The 23,461-nt window shown below is 45.6% G+C and overlaps 1 protein-coding gene across 2 annotated transcripts in view; it reads right to left on the minus strand.

Moving 5' to 3' along the window:
* arhgap10 (Rho GTPase activating protein 10) overlaps positions 1-23,461 on the minus strand; it is a 279,199-nt gene that overhangs the window by 48,137 nt on the left and 207,601 nt on the right. For both annotated transcript variants that reach the window (XM_070871493.1, XM_070871488.1), the window contains 4 exons: positions 19,954-20,012; positions 18,266-18,371; positions 14,694-14,853; positions 5,025-5,172 (listed from right to left, as the gene is read on the minus strand). In XM_070871493.1, coding sequence (XP_070727594.1) covers positions 5,025-5,172; positions 14,694-14,853; positions 18,266-18,371; positions 19,954-20,012 — 473 coding nt within the window. The remainder of the gene's footprint in view (positions 1-5,024; positions 5,173-14,693; positions 14,854-18,265; positions 18,372-19,953; positions 20,013-23,461) is intronic.

Genomic DNA, 23,461 nt, shown 5'->3' on the forward strand with positions numbered 1-23,461 from the left:
TGATTCACATAAACCCGAACGCCAGACCAGTACACCACAAGGCCAGAGCGGTGCCGTACGTGATGCGGGAAAAGATAGAAGGCAAATTGGATCGCCTGTTGAGGGAAGGCATCATCTCGCCAGTCGAATTCAGTGACTGGGCGAGCCCAATTGTGCCGGTGCTCAAGGCGGATGGGTTGGTCAGGATATGTGCCGATTACAAGGCCACCATCAATCGGGTGTCACTCCAAGACCAGTACCCGCTACCGAGAGTGGAGGACCTCTTTGCGACGCTATCCAGTGGCAAACTTTTTTCAAAATTGGACCTGACCTCAGCTTACATGAACCAGGAGCTGGCGAGTGAGTCGAAGAAGCTGACCACCATCACGACACACAAGGGGTTGTTTGAGTACAACAGATGTCCGTTCGGGATTCGCTCGGCCGCCGCAATCTTCCAACGAAATATGGAAAGCCTCCTCAAGTCGATTCCAGGGATGGTGGTTTTTCAGGACGACATCCTCATTACGGGTTACGATACTGAAGAACACTTCCACAACCTGGAGGAGGTGCTACGCAGACTGGACCGGGTAGGTCTGCGACTGAAAAAGGCGAAGTGCGTCTTCCTAGCTCTAGAGGTAGAATTCCTGGGGATGAGGGTGGCAGCAGCAGACGGGATCAGCTCTACTGCGTCCAAGACGGAAGCGATCCAGAGAGCACCCAGACCCCGTAACACGACGGAGCTGCGTTCGTTCCTGGGGCTCCTGAACTATTTTGGTAACTTTCTTCCCAAATTGAGCACGCTGTTAGAGCCGCTACACGTGCTCCTACGCAAAGGTCGCGAATGGGTCTGGGGGGACAGCCAGGAAAGGGCATTTAATAGAGCACGCAATTTGTTATGTTCCAACAATCTGTTAACGCTATATGACCCATGTAAGAAACTTGTGTTAACGTGCGATGCGTCGTCCTATGGTGTCGGGTGTGTGTTGCAGCATGTCAATGCCAAGGGTCAGTTACAGCCGGTAGCTTATGCCTCCAGGAGTCCGTCCCAGGCAGAAAGGGGCTACGGGATGGTAGAAAAGGAAGCGCTCGCATGTGTATATGCGGTAAAGAAAATGCACCAGTAACTGTTTGGCAGGAAATTTGAGCTGGAGACAGATCACAAACCCCTAACGTCCCTTTTGGCCGACAACAAGGCCATAAATGCAAATGCATCGGCCCGCATACAGAGGTGGGCACTCACGTTAGCTGCCTATGACTACACAATTCGGCACAGACCGGGCACCGAAAACTGCGCCGATGCACTCAGCAGGCTCCCACTAGCCACCACTGAGGGGGCTACCGAGCATGGTGCTGAGATGGTCATGGCTGTTGAAGCTTTCGGAAGCGAAGGCTCACCCGTGACAGCCCGTCAGATTAAAGTCTGGACAAATAGAGACCCGCTATTGTCTCTAGTCAAGAAATGTGTCCTGAATGGGGACTGGGCAGCCACATACAGGGCATGCCCTGAGAAATTTAAACCATTTCACAGGCGCAAGGATGAACTCTCGATTCAGGCCGATTGCCTACTGTGGGGAAACCGCGTAGTCATGCCCCAGATGGGCAGAGAGGTGTTCATCAGAGAACTCCACAATGGGCACCCGGGCATTGTCACGATGAAGGCAATTGCCAGGTCACACGTTTGGTGGCCAGGGATAGACGCAGATCTGGAACTTTGTGTTCGCAGGTGCAACACGTGTGCCCAGCTGGGCCATGCGCCCAGGAAAGCCCCCCTTTGCCCCTGGCCATGGCCCGCCAAGCCTTGGTCACGCATCCATGTGGACTACGCAGGTCCTTTCATGGGGAAAATGTTTTTGGTTGTAGTAGACGCCTACTCCAAATGGATCGAGTGTGACATTTTAAATTCAAGCACATCCTCTGCCACGGTAGAAAGTCTACGGGCAATGTTCGCCGCCCACGGTCTACCGGACATCTTGGTCAGCGACAATGGCCCGTGCTTCACAAGCACTGAATTCCAGGACTTCATGGCAGGCAATGGAATTAACCATGTTAGAACGGCACCGTTCAAGCCGGCCTTAAACGGCCAGGCAGAATGAGCAGTGCAGATAATCAAACAGGGGATGCTCAGGGGGGTTCCCTACAAACCCGCTTATCACGCCTCCTGTTGGCCTATAGATCCCGACCACACTCGCTCACAGGGGTTCCACCCGCAGAGCTACTAATGAAAAGGACGCTCAAAACCCGATTATCCCTTATACACCCCACCATGAAAGAAATTGTCGAGAGCAGGCGCCAGTCACAATATCACTACCATGACAGGAATGCGAGGGCGCGATGTATTGATGTAAATGATCCTGTTTTTGTCCTTAACTACGCTGCAGGGCCCAAATAGCTCGCAGGCACTGTGGTTGCCAAAGAGGGAAATAGGATTCTGGTAGTTAAACTTACCAATGGACAAATCTGCCGCAAACATGTGGATCAAACAAAAAGGAGGTTCAGCAACCCCATAGAAGAAGCAGAGGAAGAACACGATATAGCGTTCACTCCACCACAGGTGACCGAACACCGGAACCAAAGGGAGGAGAGCCCAGTCACTGTGGGCAGTCCGGACAGGCCTGAGGCACTGCAAACAGCAGACACTCAGGCCAGCGCCCAACAACCGGAGCCCCAACTCAGGCGCTCTACAAGTGAGCGTAAACCACCAGAGAGACTCAACCTGTGATCCCAATAAGACTTTGGGGGGGGAGGTGATGTCATGTATTCAACCAGCATTGTAACCCATGTATAAACTGACCTAAGCTGGACACCGTGAGAACACTGACCACTAGGTGGGAGACACTCCTAACCTGGACCTTCAGGTATAAAAGGGGAAGCTCCACCCACCTTCATCACTTGAGTGCTAAGGAATAAAGGACAGGTCACAGACTGACCTTCTCTCAAGCATGGGCCTCGTGTGCATTTATACTGTGTAGTAAGGACGTATCAGTAACCTTTAGGGCTACTGACCAAGGGCCGTTCGGCTCTTTGTCGGCCAGTGCGGACACGATGGGCCGAAATGGCCTCCTTCTGCGCTGTAAATTTCTATGTTTCTATGATGTGTTTTCACCGTCGCTGTGGATGACATGGTCTCCTATGCAAAATTCAAATGTCATTTTTTTTTAAGCGAACTGGAAGTCGGTCATAATGGGGGCGGAAGTGCGGCGGTGAGCACTCGAGGGGCGGAGTTTCTACCACTGTCAGTCATCAGCATGGCGCTAATGACGTCATGACGCATGTGCGTCACCACAGCTCTCCCCTTCACTTAAAGTGGAGGGCCACTGCGAGCTCGGATTATTTTACTTAGGTCCACCAGGGAAGGTTTCGGCCGGGCCAGCGGCCTGGCACCCAAGAGGGGGTGCCAGGCTACCTGTTGGCGGCTTGGCTAAACCCGGGGGCATAATTGTCGGGCCGACAAAAAATAAAATGGCAGCCGTGGCAGTGTGCCTTCCCCTTGAGTAACCGCTGCACAGCCATGTCGCACACACTTCGAACACAGTGCACCAACAGAAAAAGCTCGTTGGTCTGAAGATTGTTGGAGCTGAATTTCAATGGAGATGCGGGATATCGGCGGTGCGTGCTTTAATGACGCACTTAGGTGGGGTCGGCAGCAGTGGACGGAAGTGGAGACTGCCGGAAAAAGCACCTACGATAATTTCGCTGGCGGCGGCCATTCAACCGTAAATCGGCAGCCACTCAACTCCGCCGCTTGGCGACAGTAAGAGGCCTTTTCGGGAGGTGAATTTCGGTCCCCTAGTCTCTTTAATAACACTATTTTATAAGGCCAAATAGTGATCTTATCATAGAATCTTATAGCACATTCGGCCCATTGTACCTGTGCTGGCCCTTTGAAAGAGCTATCCAATTAGTCCCACTCCCTACTTTTTCCCCATAGCCCTGCAAGTTTCTTTCCTTCAAGTATTTATTTAATTCCCTTTTGAAAGCTATTTAATCTGCTTCCACCACCCTTTCAAGCAATGCATTCTAGATCATAACTAGCTGTGTAAAAAAAATTCTCCTCATCTCACCTCTGACTCTTTATGGGAAAGTTCTTTAGGAAGATCAAACGAAAACGCTTCAAAGATTATTTTGGACATTAACTTTGCAGTCTGTTATCATGATGCATAATGCTATTGGCATTTACAGTTTGTTCAATTTTTTACCCTCCCTACTTAAAAGACAATGCCCCTTTTAATACTCCTACAGATTAGGTTAAAATAATCACCAAATGAGGAGAGTTAGGTTTATTTTGTCGAGACATCCGTTCCAACTACTGCAAGCCCATCAACTGCAAATAAATCACAGCCAACTTTAAGCCTCAAAGCCTAGATGATGACAGGTTTTATTAAGTGCCGCTGAATGTGTGAAAACCTATATGGGTTTATTAAATCACAACCCCAAAGCACCTGACTAGGTTGAAATTGGGCATTTACACCAAACAAGTATTATTAGAAAGCCTTGTGAGTATTTTTTTTAAAGGAAGCATTGCACATTTATGGGAGACAACACGGGACAGTGAATTGGCACACTGTCCATCCACCCTGATGACCAGGTTTAAATCTAAGAGCAAGTTGGAATCCAATCCAGACTGATGAGATGAAACTGCTTTCTTGCCACAGATTGTACAGAACTTAAGTAATGATTTATGGTGAGACCACAACACATAACTGCCAGAAATCACCGCAAGTGGCAATAAACTGGAAACTTTGTTCATCCCTGGCAGTCCCCCACAGAGGGGAAAAGAAAGTCAATGGTCCAGTCATGTGTGGTCACTGTCTGCACTGCCACCTCCACAGCAGCTGGGAACAGAGTGCCACTGGTGGAAGGCTAGGAACTGTCTCAGGCCAGCTATCTGGACCAGGAAAAGAGGTACAGGGAGATTTAAAGGCAAGAGTGGATAAAAAAACGTTTTGACTTTTTATTGCTACCAAAGAAGTTAATAATAGATCATAAAACATACCAGATTGAAATGTCAAAAAAAGGTTTGTACAGAAAGTGAAATTGGTTGCTACCTTTATCTAGGACCACGGAAAAATTGTACACAGCTAGGGGCCTTGAAAGGCGTGGGCCCTGCGATGTCCGCCTAGTCAGTATATTCGAAGATGGTGTTGACGAAGTGTCTGACTGGCCCACGCTGGCATCTGGAACTGTTCTGAATATCTGCAATGAAGAAAGAAGATTTTCCTCAAACGCCCTCTACAAATTCAGCATCAAGCCATTTTTATCAACACTTGCTCTGGGTGATAAAGTATAATTAAGCCAAAAATAATTTGCTTCATATTTTTGAATAGATCAAACCTCAGATCGTGTATGTATGGTCTGGAGCTGTAGAAATAAGTTACATTTCTATACTCGTGTCATAAATAGGGCAAATAATCTGTGTGATATCCTGAAACAAATCCTGTATATTTCAGCACCTTTGGGCCGGAATCTTCCCAGCTCTGCGAGTGCAGGTTTAGAGGGGGACTGCTGTCAAAATTACCCTGATTAACAGCGGGTCGCGATCCCGCTCTGAACCGGCCACCGTGTGAGTTTCTGACCTGTCAGATCGTCGTTCGGATAGCAGACACGATAGCAAGCAGCGGGACTGGTAATTAACACCATTAAAAGGTACTTAAAGCTAGTTAAGAGGGTTAAAAGCAGGCACTTACAATTTTACCAAGTTTTTGATGGATTTGCCATCCCTCGGGTTTCACGCCAGGTAAGTGTGTTGGGTTCTCAGTGACTCTCCATTGATTTGGCTAATTGACAGCTGCAGAACTGGTATAAAAGCTACCATTTCACAGCTGTTCACTTTCCAATGTCAGAATCTGAAGCCTTCAGAATTTGGAAGAGCATTTGAGTTGTATGCACTTTAGAAGTGTTTCCAGTGAACTCTCTATTCACTATCACCTCCTTGGAGCAGTCTTTCTCACCACTGACAGGGCTCTTCAGTCATCTCAATCTCACCTGCAGCATCGGTGCCCTTCAAAAAAATCTCACCTTGGTCCTTAGAATCCCACCACGATCAGCCCCAACACCAACATCACTAAACACACCAGCATCACCACCAACAACACCAATCTTCTCCGCAATCACCTGATGCTGCACAGTACACAGGGCATCAGCACCCGACCACATTGCTGCCCAGGAGCCCAGTGTTGGCCTCACCCATGACCACATTTACTTCACTTCATGGTGTACACCCTGACTACCACATGATGCGCCAAGTTGGCACCACCCGACACTAGCTCCATAAAGCATCCCTGCAAAGTCCAACCCATTTCTTTCACAATCATCACCATTGTGGGGGGTACCCTTATGTTTCACCATTCACTACAACTCACTAAACCACTTCCAAAAGTGCTCACAAATCTGTCCAAGAATGCAAAGTTCTGAAAATAAAGATTTCAATGTTTAACAACACATCAACATTAACTAAACATGAACATTGGCTAAAGGATCTAAGTGTCTACCCTTGTGTGTGTTAATTTGTGTGATTGGACAAGGATGAGTGTGAGGGGTGGCTAGTGAAATGGGGAACTGAAAAGGTAGAGAGAGGGAGAGATGGATGGCGAGAGAGAGGGAGAGAGGGATGGGTGGAGGTGAAGGTAGGTTGATGCAAGGATGTGCAGGGTAGAGTAGGGAAGGCAGTGTGATGGGGATGTGATGAGTGGCACAGCAGGATGAGATTGAGTGCGGCTTTGCAGTAATGTTTCGTGATCTACTGAGAGCATTGAAAGGTTTGTGCCATTGCAGCCACTCCTCCGGACGACATCCCTGCTTGTGCCCCCATGTGCAATGTGCAACCAGGCTGCGTTGGTCTCCTGGAGTGGTCTCCTACGTCCATTGGAATGGAAGAGAACCTCCCTGCGTGCTGCGACATAAGCATCTGGAAGGAGTCATGGGAGAGCCTGGGCGCAGCCATGCACCTTTGTGCAGTGTTTGCAGTAGCTCAATGCTGCGAAAGACTGACAGATGAACTGTCAAAAGATAGTTGAGCATGATCCCTTTAAGGAAACCATCTGATGATGCGTCATCAAACCCGCTTCCAGTTAATTGGCCATGAAACCCACAGGGTGGGCTTAACAAGCCCCAGCCATGGAAGATTGCTGTTAGAGGGGGAGCACATTCCCCGCACACCATCTATGCTACCTGCACCCAACTTGCACCCATTGGCGAAATCTCAGCCATGATATGCAGTACTCTTAGTTGCCCGAGTAATATGATTTTGCATCCTCGAGAAGTGAAAATGGATTCCAAAGCTAAATCTTCAAATTGTGGCTTACTACACTTAAATTTCCCTCCTGCTTGTTTATCTGAATGATAGTCTATCTTGAATTTTACATCTGTAAAATTGCATTGCTGTACATAGTTAATTATTGCCATCACAATATTAAGGACATTTTAATTCCACGTTAGTAAAGGCTAAAGTAATGAATCAACTTAAGTACCATAATGATTCAGTAAATTTACTTCATAAACACTGAAATAAACTGCCAAAAAAAGAACAGCAATAAATGCAAGGCTTTTACAGTGATCAATTGGTCTGATTTCTTGTGGTCTCAATTCTTTGTACAAAACGTCACATAAATGCACACACAATATAAGGCTTATGAGGTACTAATTATCAGAATGCTGCTAAGCTGATTATATGCATCTTTCACTAACTGGAAGTACACAGTGTACGTGTTTGGGTTTCTGAGATTCTTCATAATATATCTCCCTGGGGTGGACAATAAAAGGGAATTAATGCCATTTACTGCACGTAACTGACAAGAATCTTACACACTGTAAGACAACATTTAAACACGAAGACATTCCACAGTAAATTGTTACTATCAAGATTAATTTCATGGTCTTGTTCAATCACTTGTGTTGTGTAGATCAATTTGCCTGGAAGGCTGCCCTATTGAAAATACTTAAACCAACATATATTTAAAGGATGATAAGGGATTGTAATGCTTTTATTAAAATGTCTAACATGGATATAATGTAGCACCATCGTTATCTTAGCACTTATATCAAATAAGTAGTTCATTCTATATGGGTAAAAACTCAAGTCAGCTGCCTGCAGTGTTTAATTTTACTTGAGGGAGACACCTGCTGGCAAAAAGATGAATGTGCATCAGTCTACTTTATGTCAAAATATCAATTTCTGGCCATTCAGCTGTGACAAATCAAAATTGTCATTTGATCATTAAGGTCAGCCACCAACTAGTACCTTTGTTCTTTTATTTTCACAGTCATTACTACACCTGTTCCTAAAAACAGCACATAAATAAAAAAACATCAGTGACTGTAGAGATGGCAAATATTTTACAGATGTGTGTGCGTGCACAAGAATCTGGACTTGAAAGTCAGTAAGGAATCTGTAATATCAATGCAAGTCTATTTTGTTCATATCTAAAATTCATTCAGGTTAATTTAAATGTGGTAACCCAAGAAAAAAATTATTGTAACCTGATGAAGCAATTTTCTTTTCCAAAACAGGTAAAACTCCTGAAAAGGATAGGGCAAGCTTTTGTGAAAAATAGCCAGTTATGACACACAGCATACCCACTGTAAATTGTACAGAACAAAACCATAACTATAACTGTAATTACTTTCCAGAGGCATGGTCTTCCTCACTCGGAAACAAATGTAACCTCCACTCAACGTTCCTCCTACGCGGCCTGCCTCCCCCACTGTGTGGCTCATTGAAATTTTTGCGCATGCGCAGTATCTACATGTAAAAGCTGGTGAGCGGCCTGCGCGTGACCTTGCAGATGATTACACAGCCGCACAGCTCAACAGGAACATTGCCTCCACACACAAATAGGAGATGCTCGTCATCTCGCCTGGGAACACAGCCTTTAAGGAATTTATGCCATTTTCTGACAGGTGCCTGCCTAAATATGGTTTTCAGTGCAACATTTTGAATACTGAGCTAGGCAAGAGTGTGACACAAAGCTATCAGCTGCATTTTAGAGCAAGAGTTTTGCAACTAAGTTTTCTGGGTAATGTGAAAATTAAACAGAACCTGCCCCCAAACAACAGGTTGCTCTTTATCATCCCAATAGTGGTGGAAATATATAACAGTTTTGAAATAGTTGTGTGTGTGAAGGAGACCTTTGGGTAGGGCCCCAGTTACACTCAGTTCCTGTCTGACCTGGGCACAGAGATAAATTTCTTAGCATAAGTATCTACAACCAAAATCAAGCCTAGATGTTGGATAGGAATGTTTTTGTTGGAAGTCACAAGATTGATTTGGGTGAAGAAGGCCCTTCAGCTCATTTGATCTCTTCCTAGCAAAAATGCCAACTCTACCATCTTCCCATTAGTATCTAACTGTTCCTTAATTGCATCTGTGCCATGACCTCAACTACCCTTACTAGCAACCTGTTCCAGCTTGCTGTGTAAAGAAATACTTCTCAATGTCAATGTTCTTGTCACAATCTTGACTCTGAGCTCCCTTGTCTTAATGCCCTGAAGTAACTGAAAATACTATTCCGGAAACACGATGTCAGGCTTCACATGTACGCTGATAACACCCAGCTCCACCTCACCATTACCTCTCTTGATCCATCCACTGCCTCTGATTTGTGACACTGTTCGTCAGACTGGATGAGCAGAAATTTTCTCCAATTAAATATTGGGAAGACCGAAACCATTGCGGGGGGAGGGGGGTGCGGGGAGGAGGGAAGTTTTACTTCCAACACCCTGGGAGCGGGAGGATCTGGTAGCGCACGGGAAACCCGCAAGTCTGGGTTTCCCCACACTGTGGAGATTTAACTCCACAGCGTGCGACTCTTGGCCTCTACAGGTTCCCCGCTCGAAATTCAGCCTGATTGACAAGCTTGGCTTCCAGTCGTGCGGGGAGCACTTCGGAGGAAGCCACAGGACCAGGTAGGTCTGATCCCTGACCCTGGGGTGGGGGTCTGTTTCCCTGACCCAGAGGGGTCCGATTCCATGACCCTAGGACAAGGGAGCAGTCCGATTCCCCGATCCCAGGGGAAGTCCTGGAGGAAGCACTCCTGGCTCACAAGGAGTGCTCCTCGAGGCTGTCCTCATCTCACTGTAGTTGTCGGGTTTCCAGAGGCCCAGGTTAAATCCGAGGCTTCCAGCCTCAGTAACATGTCTAAAATGCCAACCCACCTCCTGGGAGCGAGTTGGTTGCAAGCATGTTGTCCCGCCTCAGTAAAAACCAGAAGTCGACAGGTTGGAAGCTGGCTTCCCGCTTGGAATTTTTTTCCCCATTTAACCCCCGCCACCCCCCCCCACCCCACCCATATTAAAATTCCCCCATTGTCTTCGGTCCCCGCCGCATTCTCCGTTCCCTAGTGACTGACTCCATCTCTCTCCCAGCAACTGTCTCAAGCTGAACCAGACCGTTTCACAGCCGTGGTGTCCTATTGCCCCGAGCTGAGCTTCCGACCCCATATTGTCTCCAGCACCAAGACCACCTACTTTTACTTCCATAAAAATCGCCCCCTCTCCACCCCACCTCAGCTCCTCTGCTGCTGAAACCCTCATCCATGCCTTTGTAACCTCTAGACTCGACTATTCCAGTGCTCTCCTGGCCAGTCTACCACCCTGCACACTCTGTAAACTTGAGCTTATCCTCGATTTTAACATTTTCATTCTTGTTTTCAATCCTTTCCATAGACTCGCCATTCCTCATCTCTGTCATCTCCTTTAGCACTACAACCCTCCGAGATCTCTGCACTCCTCCAATCCTAGCCTCTTGCTCGTTCCTGATTTTCATCGCTGCCTAGGCCCCAAGCTCTGGAATTCCGACCTAAACCTTTCGTCCCCTCCCTAATCTTTTAAGATGCTTTTAAAACCTACTGCTTTGACCAAGCTTTTGCTTACCCGTCTTAATATCTGCTTATGTGGTTCGGTGTCAAATTATGTTTAATAAAGCTCCTGTGAAATGCCTTGGAATATTTTACTACATTAAAGTTGTTACTAAAATGCAAGTTGTTCTTGTTCCGGATTTATTTTCTCTATCCCGTTAATGATCTCAGATGTATCTTATGAGGTTTCCTTCTACGGGCTGGATTTTTGGCTTTTTGCCTTTCTGGGCACAATTCGTGATGGATTCAAACATTTAGTGCCGGGTTAATGTTAGCGCCAGAGCGAGCAACTTCCAGCAAATGAAAGTTCACAAGGAGCTTTAGTGTTAACTCCGGCATTGCACCACACAAGTTGTGCACCGGAGCCGAAAGTTCCAGCCCTTAAAAAAGAATCAGCCGTTCTGCGCATGCGCAATTTTTTTCCTCCCCACACTTCTGGTCTGCTTTCCGAACCCAACATTAATACAGGGCGCATGCGCAGTACAACCGAGGTTGAATCAGCCATTTTACGTTTGGATTTTGATGATGGAGGATGACGATTCGAGACAGCGTGCCAGGCGATTCAGCCACGAGGCTAATGAAGTTCTAGTGGGGGTTGTGGAAAGAAGATGGCAGGAGTTGCAACATAGGGGTGGATCTAGATCGCTGCCATCCATTTTTAAAAGGATTTGGAGGGAAATCGCTGAGGAGGTCTCTGCCTCAGACACTGAGATCAGGACTGGCACAGCGCCAAAAATGTTTAATGATCTTTCAAGGGTCGGTCAGAGTACAATTTTAATTCATGCACTCCATGACTTCAATTATAAATCTGACACACTATTTGTTCTCGTGCTTTTGGTGCCTCTCAGCACTCTGTGGGTTGCCTCCTAAAATGCACGACACATAGGTAGGCTTAGTTTGGCACCCTATTTGCCATGAATGATCTTTACTAAGATTGCTTTCTGAAATCTCATAAGATGGCTCTGCACTTCGATATCCTCCTGATGAACCAATGCAACTTCCAAGGCTATTAAACAGAGAACTGTATTACATTCAGACAGTATGGTATAAATGCTTTGGTGGCTATCTGTGCCACAAGAGCAGATGGACCTTCTGGTAACCATTCCCATTTTCATCTTTGCAGGCCAAGAAGTCTCACAATCGGCGCAAGCAGGTGCAGACAGGTGGTGGTCCGCCTCAGACCCTGCCACTCACTGACATCGAGGAGAGAGTGGCAGGTCTCATCGACATCTCAGGTCGAGCAGCTGCCAGTGGGGGCAATGACCCCTGCTTGGATACTGAGGGTAAGTCCTGGGCTGGGTTTGGGCAATGTCCTGCAGTGCCTCTGGACTAGGGTTGGGGCAATGTCCTGCACACTCCCTGGACTGGGTTGGGGCAATGTCCTGCACACTCCCTAGGATAGGTTGGGCAATGTCCTACAGTACCTCTGGACTAGATATAATGATGTAGCAGCGGTCATTCAAATGAGCCTGTGCTATACGACCTTCCTCATGTCACCCTTCCCCCTCCCCTGCTGCTAACCACTCGTCTGTTGCTTTCTACTTCCAGACGACCAATCACAGGCGCAACATCCCTCGAGGGACCACTCCACATCAGGCCATCATCTGGAGGAGGAGGAAGGGGAGGAGGATACCGATGGGCCGATTCCGACGCAACTTTAATCCAGCCCTGTTCTACCATCGGCACTCAGCTCCTCTGAGGACGATGTGGTTTTCTCAGGGTTTGACAACTCCCGAGGCTCCTGGGACTAGTGGCGTGCAGCAATGCAGTGCTAGGGTCGAATCCCGCATGCCATCTCTCCGGAGTGTGTGTCGGCAAAGTCGGTCTGCTGACAGAAAGGCAGACGTGGAAATGGACATGGTGGAAATGTCCAGGGAGAGCATCCAGGTCAGCAGGCAGGTCCTTGATGCCTTGGGTAGGATTCCCGCGAGCATGGACAGTCCGAAAGCGACCATTACGGAGGTAGGGTCACAGATTGTCAGTGCGAGCCGTGATACCATCAATGCCCACACAAGGCTGGTGGCCTCCAGCAGTGACAGTGGGGTCCCGGAGAGTGTGGCGCAAACCCGTGCGGAATATGGCGCATCACAGGCACAAGCTCTGCTTCAGCTTGGGCAGGTGATCAGTCCATAAACCCACCTGCCATACTCTCTGCGTTTCCCACTGTCAAACCCATACCAAAACCACTTGTGACTGGCGACGCCGATGTAGAGGCTAGCCAGTCAGAAGCCGGGCCTTCCATGCCACGAGCTGTTCCAGTACGTCCGCAGGCGGTGTCTCCATTGTCTCTCCCCCCAACACAGCAGTGCTCTGGCAATGTTGCTGCATGCCACCTTGGTGCCACTTTGGTTAGGAGCAGCAAGTAAGGGAGGGTGATAAAGGGAAGGAGGGTTAAAAGCCGGTCGGAAAAAATAGTGGGGCAGGATATTATTTTGCTGCATTATGTTGTTGATGCTGGATGCATCATATGTTTAATGATCTGGATTATGTTGATAATGTTGTTGAATGATCACGCTGCTGGATGCAGCTAATTATTTTATTTTATTAAAGTTTCACAATGAAGGTTACATTACAAAGTTTACAATGTTACAATGTTTAACAAATTCTTTTGTTCACCTTAACCATTCCTGTGTAGTGTCTCATTTGCAGAATAAGAGGGGGAATAGTCAACATGGTGGGATAGAGTGGCCAGGCAACGCTCAAACGTGCCAGTCATTCTTAAGCAAAGCATTCAATTATGAGCTGCCGACGTAAGGTTTTTACAGCGGTGAAATCTCCACGATGCCTCCCCTGTGGTTGTAGTCGGGTGGTGGTGGTGGTATGGGTTCCCCACCAGGCCTCATCCTCTCATCCTCCTCCTCTTCCCTGAGGTCCTGCAATCCCCATTCCCTCATGATGACTAAGTTGTGTAGCATGCAGCACACCACAATGAACTCAGAGACCTGCTGAGGGGAGTGTTGCTGGCAGCCTCCAGAGTGGTCCAGGCATCGGAAGCCCTGTTGGAGCGCTCCAATTGTATGTTCGACGATGTTGCGTATGGCTGCATGGCTATCATTATAGCGATGTTCAGCTTTTGCCTGAGGGTTCCAGAGGGGGTCATGAGCCAGGTGGCGAGGCCGTAACCTTTGTCCCCAAGCAGCAATGCTGATTGAAATATTTGTCAATGGCCATTGACTGCACCGCTTCCGAATCACCACTATCCTTGCTGTGGCGTATTCTAATCAGCTCTCCGGGAAATTTTGGCCTAAATTTGCCATGGGAGGATCGCGGCGCACGGTTGGCGTTCTGGGCCAACCGCCCAATTGCAGCAATTATCTGGGTCATTATATTTTGATGACACATATAAACCTTGAACTATGTATCAAAAATGCAATAAAATGCTAAATCCTTGGTCTGAAAATGAGTTTGAAAGTAAATGTTTCAGACATACTTTTACCCACCAAATCCAACAAAAAGAAATCTAGGAACAGTTTAAGTCTTGTGGAATATTTTAAAGCTCAGGAATGCCACTCCAAAATTGAAGAGTGGGTAGGAGTAAAATTCACTCATGAAATTGGGAGGTTTAATTAAATCAGGACAATTGAGGAGTATCGATAGCGTTATGGTGCTAATTTCTGAAGTCGATGACAATATCTTATTTGTATGGAGAATTTGAACAAATAAGGACAAACTGTACTTGAAGTGCCATAACCCACAGGGCTACGGACCAAGAGCTGGAAAGTGGGATTAGGCTGGATAGCTCTTTGTCGGCCAGCACAGACACGATGGGCTAAATGGCCTCCTTCTGTGCTGTAAATTTCTATGATTCTATGTAGTTCACTGTTTTTTACAACTGCGACACTGCTAATAAAATGAAGAACTCACCTTTTCATAGTTTTCAATTAGGATTTCAACAACAATGTTCTGAAACTTGAGGTCCATGATAGCTGCAACAGTTTCTTGCCGTGCCCGCATCAGAGTCGGCCCAAACACTACCCCAAGGTTTGCTACGGTCATCAGGTTCTGCTTTGCATTATTAGATACACTGGAGAGAAGGAAAAGTAAAGTCAATCCAATTTTTATGCCATTCATATAGTAAGCCTGGCATTATCCACATAAATTACTGGGTAACTTTTTCTCGATAAGGTTCTGCTTTAACCACACTAACCAAACGATAGCACTAACTGAAGTGACTTTTATGAAACAAAATTAAAGGTCATGCTATCTCACTACTGAACGTAAAAGCTCTCTATCACACATGGATTGGATATCAATATCGAAAATAATTCATTTTGACTGTCAAAACTGAATGACATCATCATCATCATAGGCGGTCCCTCGAACGAGGATGACTTGCTTCCACAAGGGTTCACAGATGCGCACACACACATGCATTGATGACCCCCTTTCAAACGCCCTCGTGCTATCGTCTATTTACTTCTTTTTTGTTATAACAAGCCATTTCTTGAAGATCACTATTATAAAAGATAGAGGTGGTGGAGTAAAGCCCGTTAATTGTAGATCTTTCTCGATCATTAGCTGGATGAAATTATTTGGTGATTTACTAAATAGTGACTTAGAACTCATAAGCCTAATTTTTGGTGTATGTTTTTAAATATTATGACTATATAATGTTATCTGAGTGTTTAGTTTGGAATACATTTTTCTGGTACACATGGAAATGAACTTTAATTAATTTTGTAACTACAATAATGTTCAAGAAATGGTCGTCATACAACAAAAAAGCTCACGAGAGGTCATTTTGAAAGACTCATTGGATATTTGAATGCAGAAAACATATACTTTTAGCAGTCATCAGTCTGGTTGCATGCTTTGTTCTCATATACAATAATTTTGGATAATTATTAAAATGATAATATAGTACAAACTCAGAATTACATTTCTTAGCTGTTTCTAAGCAAAATAAAGTGAACAGGTCAAATTCTGTCAACTATCCAAGCACTGAACTTTAGTTTACTACAGACATCACATAATGCTGAATTCCAGCATTTGTTTTCCAATTATCCATGCTCATATGGCTCCATTACTTTTTGTAAATCATTGCCTAATTGTGTTCAGACTGGATACACATGCGTGAAATCTGATGATTTATTCATCAACAGTTGTGCAATAAAAATCAATTTTAGTATTTCAGGTTTACATTTAATGATCTGAAAACAATTTACCAAAATCTTGATTTAATTATAATCCTACTCTGAACAGTTCTATATTGCAAATTTATTTTGCCTTTGTACAGACCAGACTGTTTAATAAGGACAGGTCCACAAAAGGAAATTAAATATGCTTAACTGGAAACTATATTAAATAAATGACTACACTGTCTTAATGACAATTTAGAGGAAATTAAAATCACAGAAAAATAAAATTCTGTAAGACTGTTGCTCGAGTCCCCAAGGAAAATGTGACATTGAAGTATTTAAGGTCAATTGTAAACAATACTACAAATATGCTGACACTGATGATAAACGACTGACCTAAGTACAACAGGAAAGACTACTATAGGACAGTGTCCAAAGCAAGAGATCATCTCTTAACATGACACCGCCCCCTCACCTCAAGCTACCACACCAATGGCCAACGCAGCTTTGAAGGACTGCCGCCATTTCGCTCCAAGGCACCCGTCTGCAGATCTGTGCAGCTCCCGGCTTGGCCTTATGACTAGGCATGTCGGATTTCTCCGGTATCCAGCATGCTTCACTTCTTGCCAAACCAGACAAATCTCAATTTCATCTCCTCCCCACTCCCCCACTTGGCCAAGCCAAGCTCCAACACTGATGTAACAGTTTAATATTTAAAACCCTCAAATTACAATGAATGTGTCATTATAGCCTCAACCAGCATTTTTTTTCAAAGTAAGAAATGGTTCCAGTTCACTTCATTAGCACTCACACAGGCCTATGTTTCGCAAAATTTGCACATTTTTATTTGAAATTCTATTGCGCACTAATTGTTGCACTCAATATTGTTACAGACCAATAAAGTCTGACGTTAGTTTTTTTTGTGATGCCTGTTAATGGCAGCTCTTAAATTAGCTTCAAAATTTAAATATTGGGACATAATTGTGCATGAAAATATCAGTATCTTCATGAGGATAGATATTAATGTTAATTTTAAAAAGCATCACTCTTACACAAAATATTGACAGTTCCAGAAATTATGCTTATGAGTCATGTAGGTTTACAAGGCTCAAGGCCAGATCCAAGACCACCCCAAGCTCTGTCATCGAGCTCCAGTACGCGGACGACGCTTGCGTCTGCGCACACATAGAGGCTGAACTCCAGGACATAGTCGACGTATTTACTGAGGCGGACGAAAGCATGGGCCTTACGCTAAACATCAGTAAGACAAACGTCCTCCTCCAGCCTGGCCTCACCGCACAGCACTGCCCCCAGTCATCAAGATCCACGGCGCGGCCCTGGACAACGTGGACCACTTCCCTTATCTCGGGAGTCTCCCATCAACAAGAGCAGGCATTGATGACGAAATCCAACACCGCCTCCAGTGCGCCAGTGCAGCCTTCGGCCGCCTGAGGAAAAGAGTGTTCGAAGACCAGGCCCTCAAAACTGTCACCAAGCTCATGGTTTACAGGGCTGTAGTAATACCAGCCCTCCTGTATGGCTCAGAAACATGGACCATGTACAGCAGACACCTCAAGTCGCTGGAGAAATACCATCAACAATGTCTCCGCAAGATCCTACAAATCCCCTGGGAGGACAGACGTACCAACGTTCACGTCCTCGTCCAGGCCAACATCCCCAGCATTGAAGCACTGACCACACTTGATCAGCTCCGCTAGGCAGGCCACATCGTTCGCATGCCAGACATAAGATTCCCAAAGCAAGCGCTCTACTTAGAACTTCTTCACTGCAAACGAGCCAAAGGTGGGCAGCGGAAACATTACAAGGACACCTTCAAAGCCTCCCTGATAAAGTGCGACATCCCCACTGACACCTGGGAGTCCCTGGCCAAAGACCGCCCTAAGTGGAGGAAGTGCATCCGAGAGGGCACTGAGCACCTTGAGTCTCGTCGTCGAGAGCATGCAGAAATCAAGCGCAGGCAGCAGAAAGAGCGTGCGGCAAACCGGTCCCACCTACCCCACCCCCTTCCCTCAACGACTATATGCCCCACCTGTGACAGAAACTGTGGTTCTCGTATTGGACTGTACAGCCACCTAAGAACTCACGTTAAGAGTGGAAGCAAGTCTTCCTCGATTCTGAGGGACTGCCTATGATGATGATGATGATGAGGTTTACAAGGAGTTGTTAATACACTAAAAATGGATCAGACAATATAATGTTTTTTGCTTTAATATTAATTAAATCGCTGGATAATCTATGAGCACTGAAGCTGTTCCCTCTTGTTTTTTAAAATCTATAAAGCAAAGGGTTGATTGTAGTAGCAGGATATGTGTACACTCTCTAGCACACCCAGCTTACTTAGCTAAATGCTTGATGAGAATGTCCAACATCTCTCGATTCTTTTCTGGAAGTTTATGAATAAGGGAATGAATTGGCTTGATTCTGGATTCTGGACTAGCACATTCTGTGAAAAAAAAAGCAACAAACGTTCTGGATTAGGATGCTATGCAATATTCCATTCATTTCTCTTACACACGTCACTGAAATGGACATGCACAGAATGCACAAGAGCTACAGATCTCAATCTTCTTTCATCAAATCAAACACTACTCCTCCTTTGAGCGTCTCTCCTTGTTCCATCCCTCAGCTCTCCTTCAAAATCCTCATTGTCTACCACCACTCAAGCCCCACCCTGAGCTTAACACTGACATATAGGGACATAGGAACAGGAGTAGGCCAATCAGCCCCTCGAGCTGCTCCGCCATTCATTTAGATCATGGCTGATCTACACCTCAACTCCATCTACCCGCCTTTATTCCAGAACCCTTGATACTCTAACCCAACAAAAATCTATTGATCTCAGTCTTCAAAATTTCAATTGACCCCCAGAATCCATGGCTTTTCAAACGAGCGAGTTCCAGATTTCCTCTACGCTTTGCGTGAAGAAATGCTTTGTGATTTCGCTCCTAAACGGCCGAGCTCTAATTTTAAAATTATGCCCTCTTGTTCTGCATTCCCCCGCCAGAGGAAGATTTCTCTGTATCTATCTTATTAAACAGCCCAATTTGATCACCCTTCAATCTTCTAAACTCAAGGGAATAAAAGCCATGGTTATGCAACCTATCCTCATAATTTAACCCTGATGCCATCTACTGCTCTCCACTCTTTCACTACCTCACTGTTGTTAGATTGCTCGTCTGATATCCAGTTGTGGATGAGCCTCAAATTCTTCCAACTAAACATCTGAAAGACTGAAGCCATCATTATCTTTGGTCCCCACCACAAACTCTGTACCCTTTACACCGATTCTATCCCCTTCACTGGCTACTCTCTCAGGCTGAACCAGTGTCCTATTTGACATTGAGCTGAGCTTCCAAACCCATATCCTCTCCATCACAAAGATCAACTGTCGGAACATAGCCTGCCTCCTCCCCTGCCTCAGTCCGTGTGCTGCTAAAACCCTCATCCATGCTTTTGGCATCTCCAGACTTGCCTATTCCAATGCTCTCCTGGTCAACTGCCCATCTGCCACACTCCATAAATGTCAGCTCATCCAAAACTCTGCAGCCTGTATCCTATTTGTACACCAAGTCCTGCTCAATCATCACTCCTGCCCTTACTGAGCTAAATTGGCTCACGATCCCCCACACCTCAAATTTAAAATTCTCATTCTTGTGATCCGTTCATGCCCTCAACCCTCATTGTGTCCAATGCCCTCCTGTCTTACAAACTACACCACCTCCCACTCCCCACCAACTGTCCACGCATAACCTCTGGCTTGGTGTTTATCTCTAAAAGAAAGAAAAAAGATATAGATTTATATAGCGCCTTTCACAACCACTGGACGTCACAAAGTGCTTTACAGCCAATGAAGTACTTTTGGAGTGTAGTCACTGCTATAATGTAGTAATGTTGTAAAAAAGGCATGGTCAAGGGTGTGGGAACCAGGCCCCATCACTCTGACATGTTGGTGTATCAACAAATCTTACCCAACACATCACATTTGATGAAAACTATAGAACAGTGAATTGCACTTGAATACTTACTGGCTAACAAGATGAATTCCCCATGGAACTTGTAAGTCATCAAAGGCTCTGGAAGATTCCTATAACAATTACAAAATAATGCATTAAATTACCTGATGGCTTACATCCTAGGGTCTTAAAAGAGGTGGCTGCAGAGATAGTGGATGCATTAGTCGTAATCTACCAAAATTCCCTGGATTCTGGGGCGGTCCCAGCGGATTGAAAAACCGCAAATGTAACGCTCCTATTTAATAAAGGAGGCAGACAAAAGGCAGGAAATGTAGACCAGTTAGCCTAACATTTGTCGTTGGGAAAATGTTGGAGTCCATTATTAAGGAAGCAGTAGCGGGACATTTGGAAAAGCATAATTCAATCAAACAGAGTCAACATGGTTTTATGAAAGGGAAATCATGTTTGACAAATTTGCTGGAGTTCTTTGAGGATGTAATGAGCAGGGTGGATAAGGGGGAACCAGTGGATGTGGTGTATTTGGATTTCCAGAAGGCATTCGAAAGATGCCACATAAAAGGTTACTGCGCAAGATAAAAGTTCACTTGGTTGGGGGTAATATATTAGCATGGATAGAGGATTGGCTAACTAACAGAAAACAGAAAGTCGGAATAAATGGGTCATTTTCCAGTTGGCAAACAGTGACTAGTGGGGTGCCGCAGGGATCAGTGCTGGGTCCTCAACTATTTACAATCTATATTAATGACTTGGATGAAGGGACCGAGTGCAATGTAGCCAAGTTTGCTGATGATACAAACATACAAAGATGGGTGAGTGAGGAGGACACAAAAACTCTGCAAAGGGATATAGACAGGCTAAGTGAGTGGGCAAAAATTTGGCAGATGGAGTATAATGTGGGAAAATGAGAAGTTATCCATTTTGTCAGAAAAAAATAGAGAAGCAAATTACAATTTAAATGGAGAAAAATTGCAAAGTGTTGCAGTACAGAGGGACCTGGGGGTCCTTGTGCATGAAACACAAAAAAGTTAGTGTGCAGGTACAGCAAGTAATCAGGAAGGCAAATGGAATGTTGGCCTTTATTACAAGGGGAATAAAGTATAAAATCAGAGAACCCCCTGCTACAACTGTACAGGGTATTGGTGAGGCCACACCTGGAGTACTGTGTACAGTTTTGGTCTCCATATTTAAGGAAGGATATACTTGCATTGGAGGCTGTTCAGAGAAGGTACACTAGATTGATTCTGGAGATGAGGAGATTGACTTATGAAGATAGGTTGAGTAGGTTGGGCCTATACACACTGGAATTCAGAAGAATGAGAGGTGACTTATCGAAACATAAAAGATAATGAGGGGGCTCAACAAGGTGGATGCAGAAAAGATATTTCCATTCTCAGGAGAAACTAAAACTAGGGAACATTATCTCAGAATAAGGGTCCACCCATTTAAAACTGAGATGAGGAGAAATTTCTTCTCTCAGAGGGTTGTAAATCTGTGGAATTCTCTGCCCCAGAGAGCTGTGGAGGCTGGGACATTGAATATATTTAAGGCGGAGAGACAGATAGATTTTTGAGAGATAAGGGAATAAAGGGTTATGGGGAGCGGGCAGAGAAGTGGAGCTGAATCCATGATCAGATCAGCCATGATCTTCTTGAATGGCAGAGCAGGCTCGAGGGGCCAAATGGCCTAATCCTGCTCCGATTTCTTATGTTCTTATGACAGTCTAAACCAACTGCTTATTGATTTGTATAACCAAAGTGTTCCTGATTAATGTACTCAAGTACTTGATTTTTCAATAATGAATTTCTATTGTTTTAGGGCAAGTATGACAGTCCTCAATACCAATCTCACCCGACCTTTCAACTGGTTTATCAATCGAAATAAACACTTGTTAGGATTTAACCAATGTATTTTACATCTGCATCAGGAATTCTACAAGCAAAAAGATTTATTAAAAGGCAGTCTTGATGTCACAGTCTATTTAACCATGCATTTCCATCAGTATATACCAATTTTGAATTTATTCATTTACAGGATGTGGACGTTGCTGGGAAAGCCAGCATTTATTGCCCATCCATAACTGCCCTTGTGAAGGTGGTGGTGAGCCACCTTCTTGAACTGCTGCAGTTCCTGTGGTGAAGGTACTCCCCAACAGTGCTGTTAGGTAGAGAGTTCCAGGATTTTGACCCAGCAACGATGAAGCAACACCGATATATTTTCAAGCCAGGATGGTGTGTGATTTAGAGGGGAACTTTAGTGGTGGTGTTCCCATGCACCTGCTGCCCTTGTCCTTCGAGGTGGTAGCGGTCGCGGGTTTAGCAGGCGCTGCCGAAGAAGCCTTGGCGAGTTGCTGCAGTGCATCTTGTAGATGGTACACAGTGCAGCCACGGTCCGCTGGTGGTGGAGAAAGAAAATATTTAAGGTGGTGGATGGGGTGCCAATCAAGCGGGCTGTTTTGTCCTGGATGGTGTCAAGCTTCATGAGTGTTGTTGGAGTTGCACTCATCTCGGTAAGTGGAGAATATTCCATCACACTCCTGACTTGTGCCTTGTAGATGGTGAAAAGGTTTTGGGGAGTCAAGAGACGATTCACTCACCACAGAATACCCAGCCTCGGACCTGCTCTTGTAGCCACAGTATGTGTGTGGCTGGTCCAGTTAAGTTTCTGGTCCATGGTGATCCCCGGGATGTTGATGGTGGGAGTTTCAACGATGGTAATGCCATTGAGTGTCAAGTGGAGGTGGTTAGACTCTCTTATTGGGGATGGCCATTGCCTGACACTTGCGTGTGGAAAATATTATTTGCCACTTATCAAACCAAGACTGGATGCTGTCCAGGTCTTGCTGCATGCGGGCACAGACTGCTTTAGTGTGAAAGGAACTGAACACTGTGCAATCATCAGCGAACATCCCCACTTCTGACCTTATGATGGAGGGAAGGTCATTCATGAAGCAGCTGAAGATGGTTGGGCCTAGGACACTGCCCTGAGGAATTCCTGCAGTGATGTCCTGGGGCTGAAGTGATTGGCCTCCAACAAACACAACAATCTTCTTTTGTGCTAGGTATGACTGCAGCCAGTGGAGAGTTTTCCCCCTAATTCCATTGACTTCAATTGTATTAAGGCTCCTTGGTGCCACACCTGGTCAAATGCTGCCTTGATGTCAAGGGCAGTCACTTTCACGTCACCTCACGTCTGGAATTCAGCTCTTCTGTCCATGTTTGGAACAAGACTATATTGATGTGCATAGAGCCTGCTCCTCCGGTTAGTTGTTTAATTGTCCACCACCATTCACGACTGGATGTGGCAGGACTGCAGAGCTTTAATCTGATCCGTTGTGGGATTTCTTCGTTCTGTCATTAGTATACTGCTTCTACTGTTTAGCATGCAAGTAGTCCTGTGTTGCAGCTTCCCCAGGTTGGCACCTCATTATCAGGTATGCCTGGCGCTGCTCTAGATATGCTCTTCTACACTCTTCATTGAAACAGAGTTCCTCGCCTGGCTTGAAGGTAATGGTAGAGTGAGGGATATGCCGGGCCATGAGATTACAGATTGTGGTGAAATA

This window comes from Pristiophorus japonicus, chromosome 2 (assembly GCF_044704955.1).
Source record: "Pristiophorus japonicus isolate sPriJap1 chromosome 2, sPriJap1.hap1, whole genome shotgun sequence".
NCBI classification, from domain to species: domain Eukaryota; kingdom Metazoa; phylum Chordata; class Chondrichthyes; family Pristiophoridae; genus Pristiophorus; species Pristiophorus japonicus.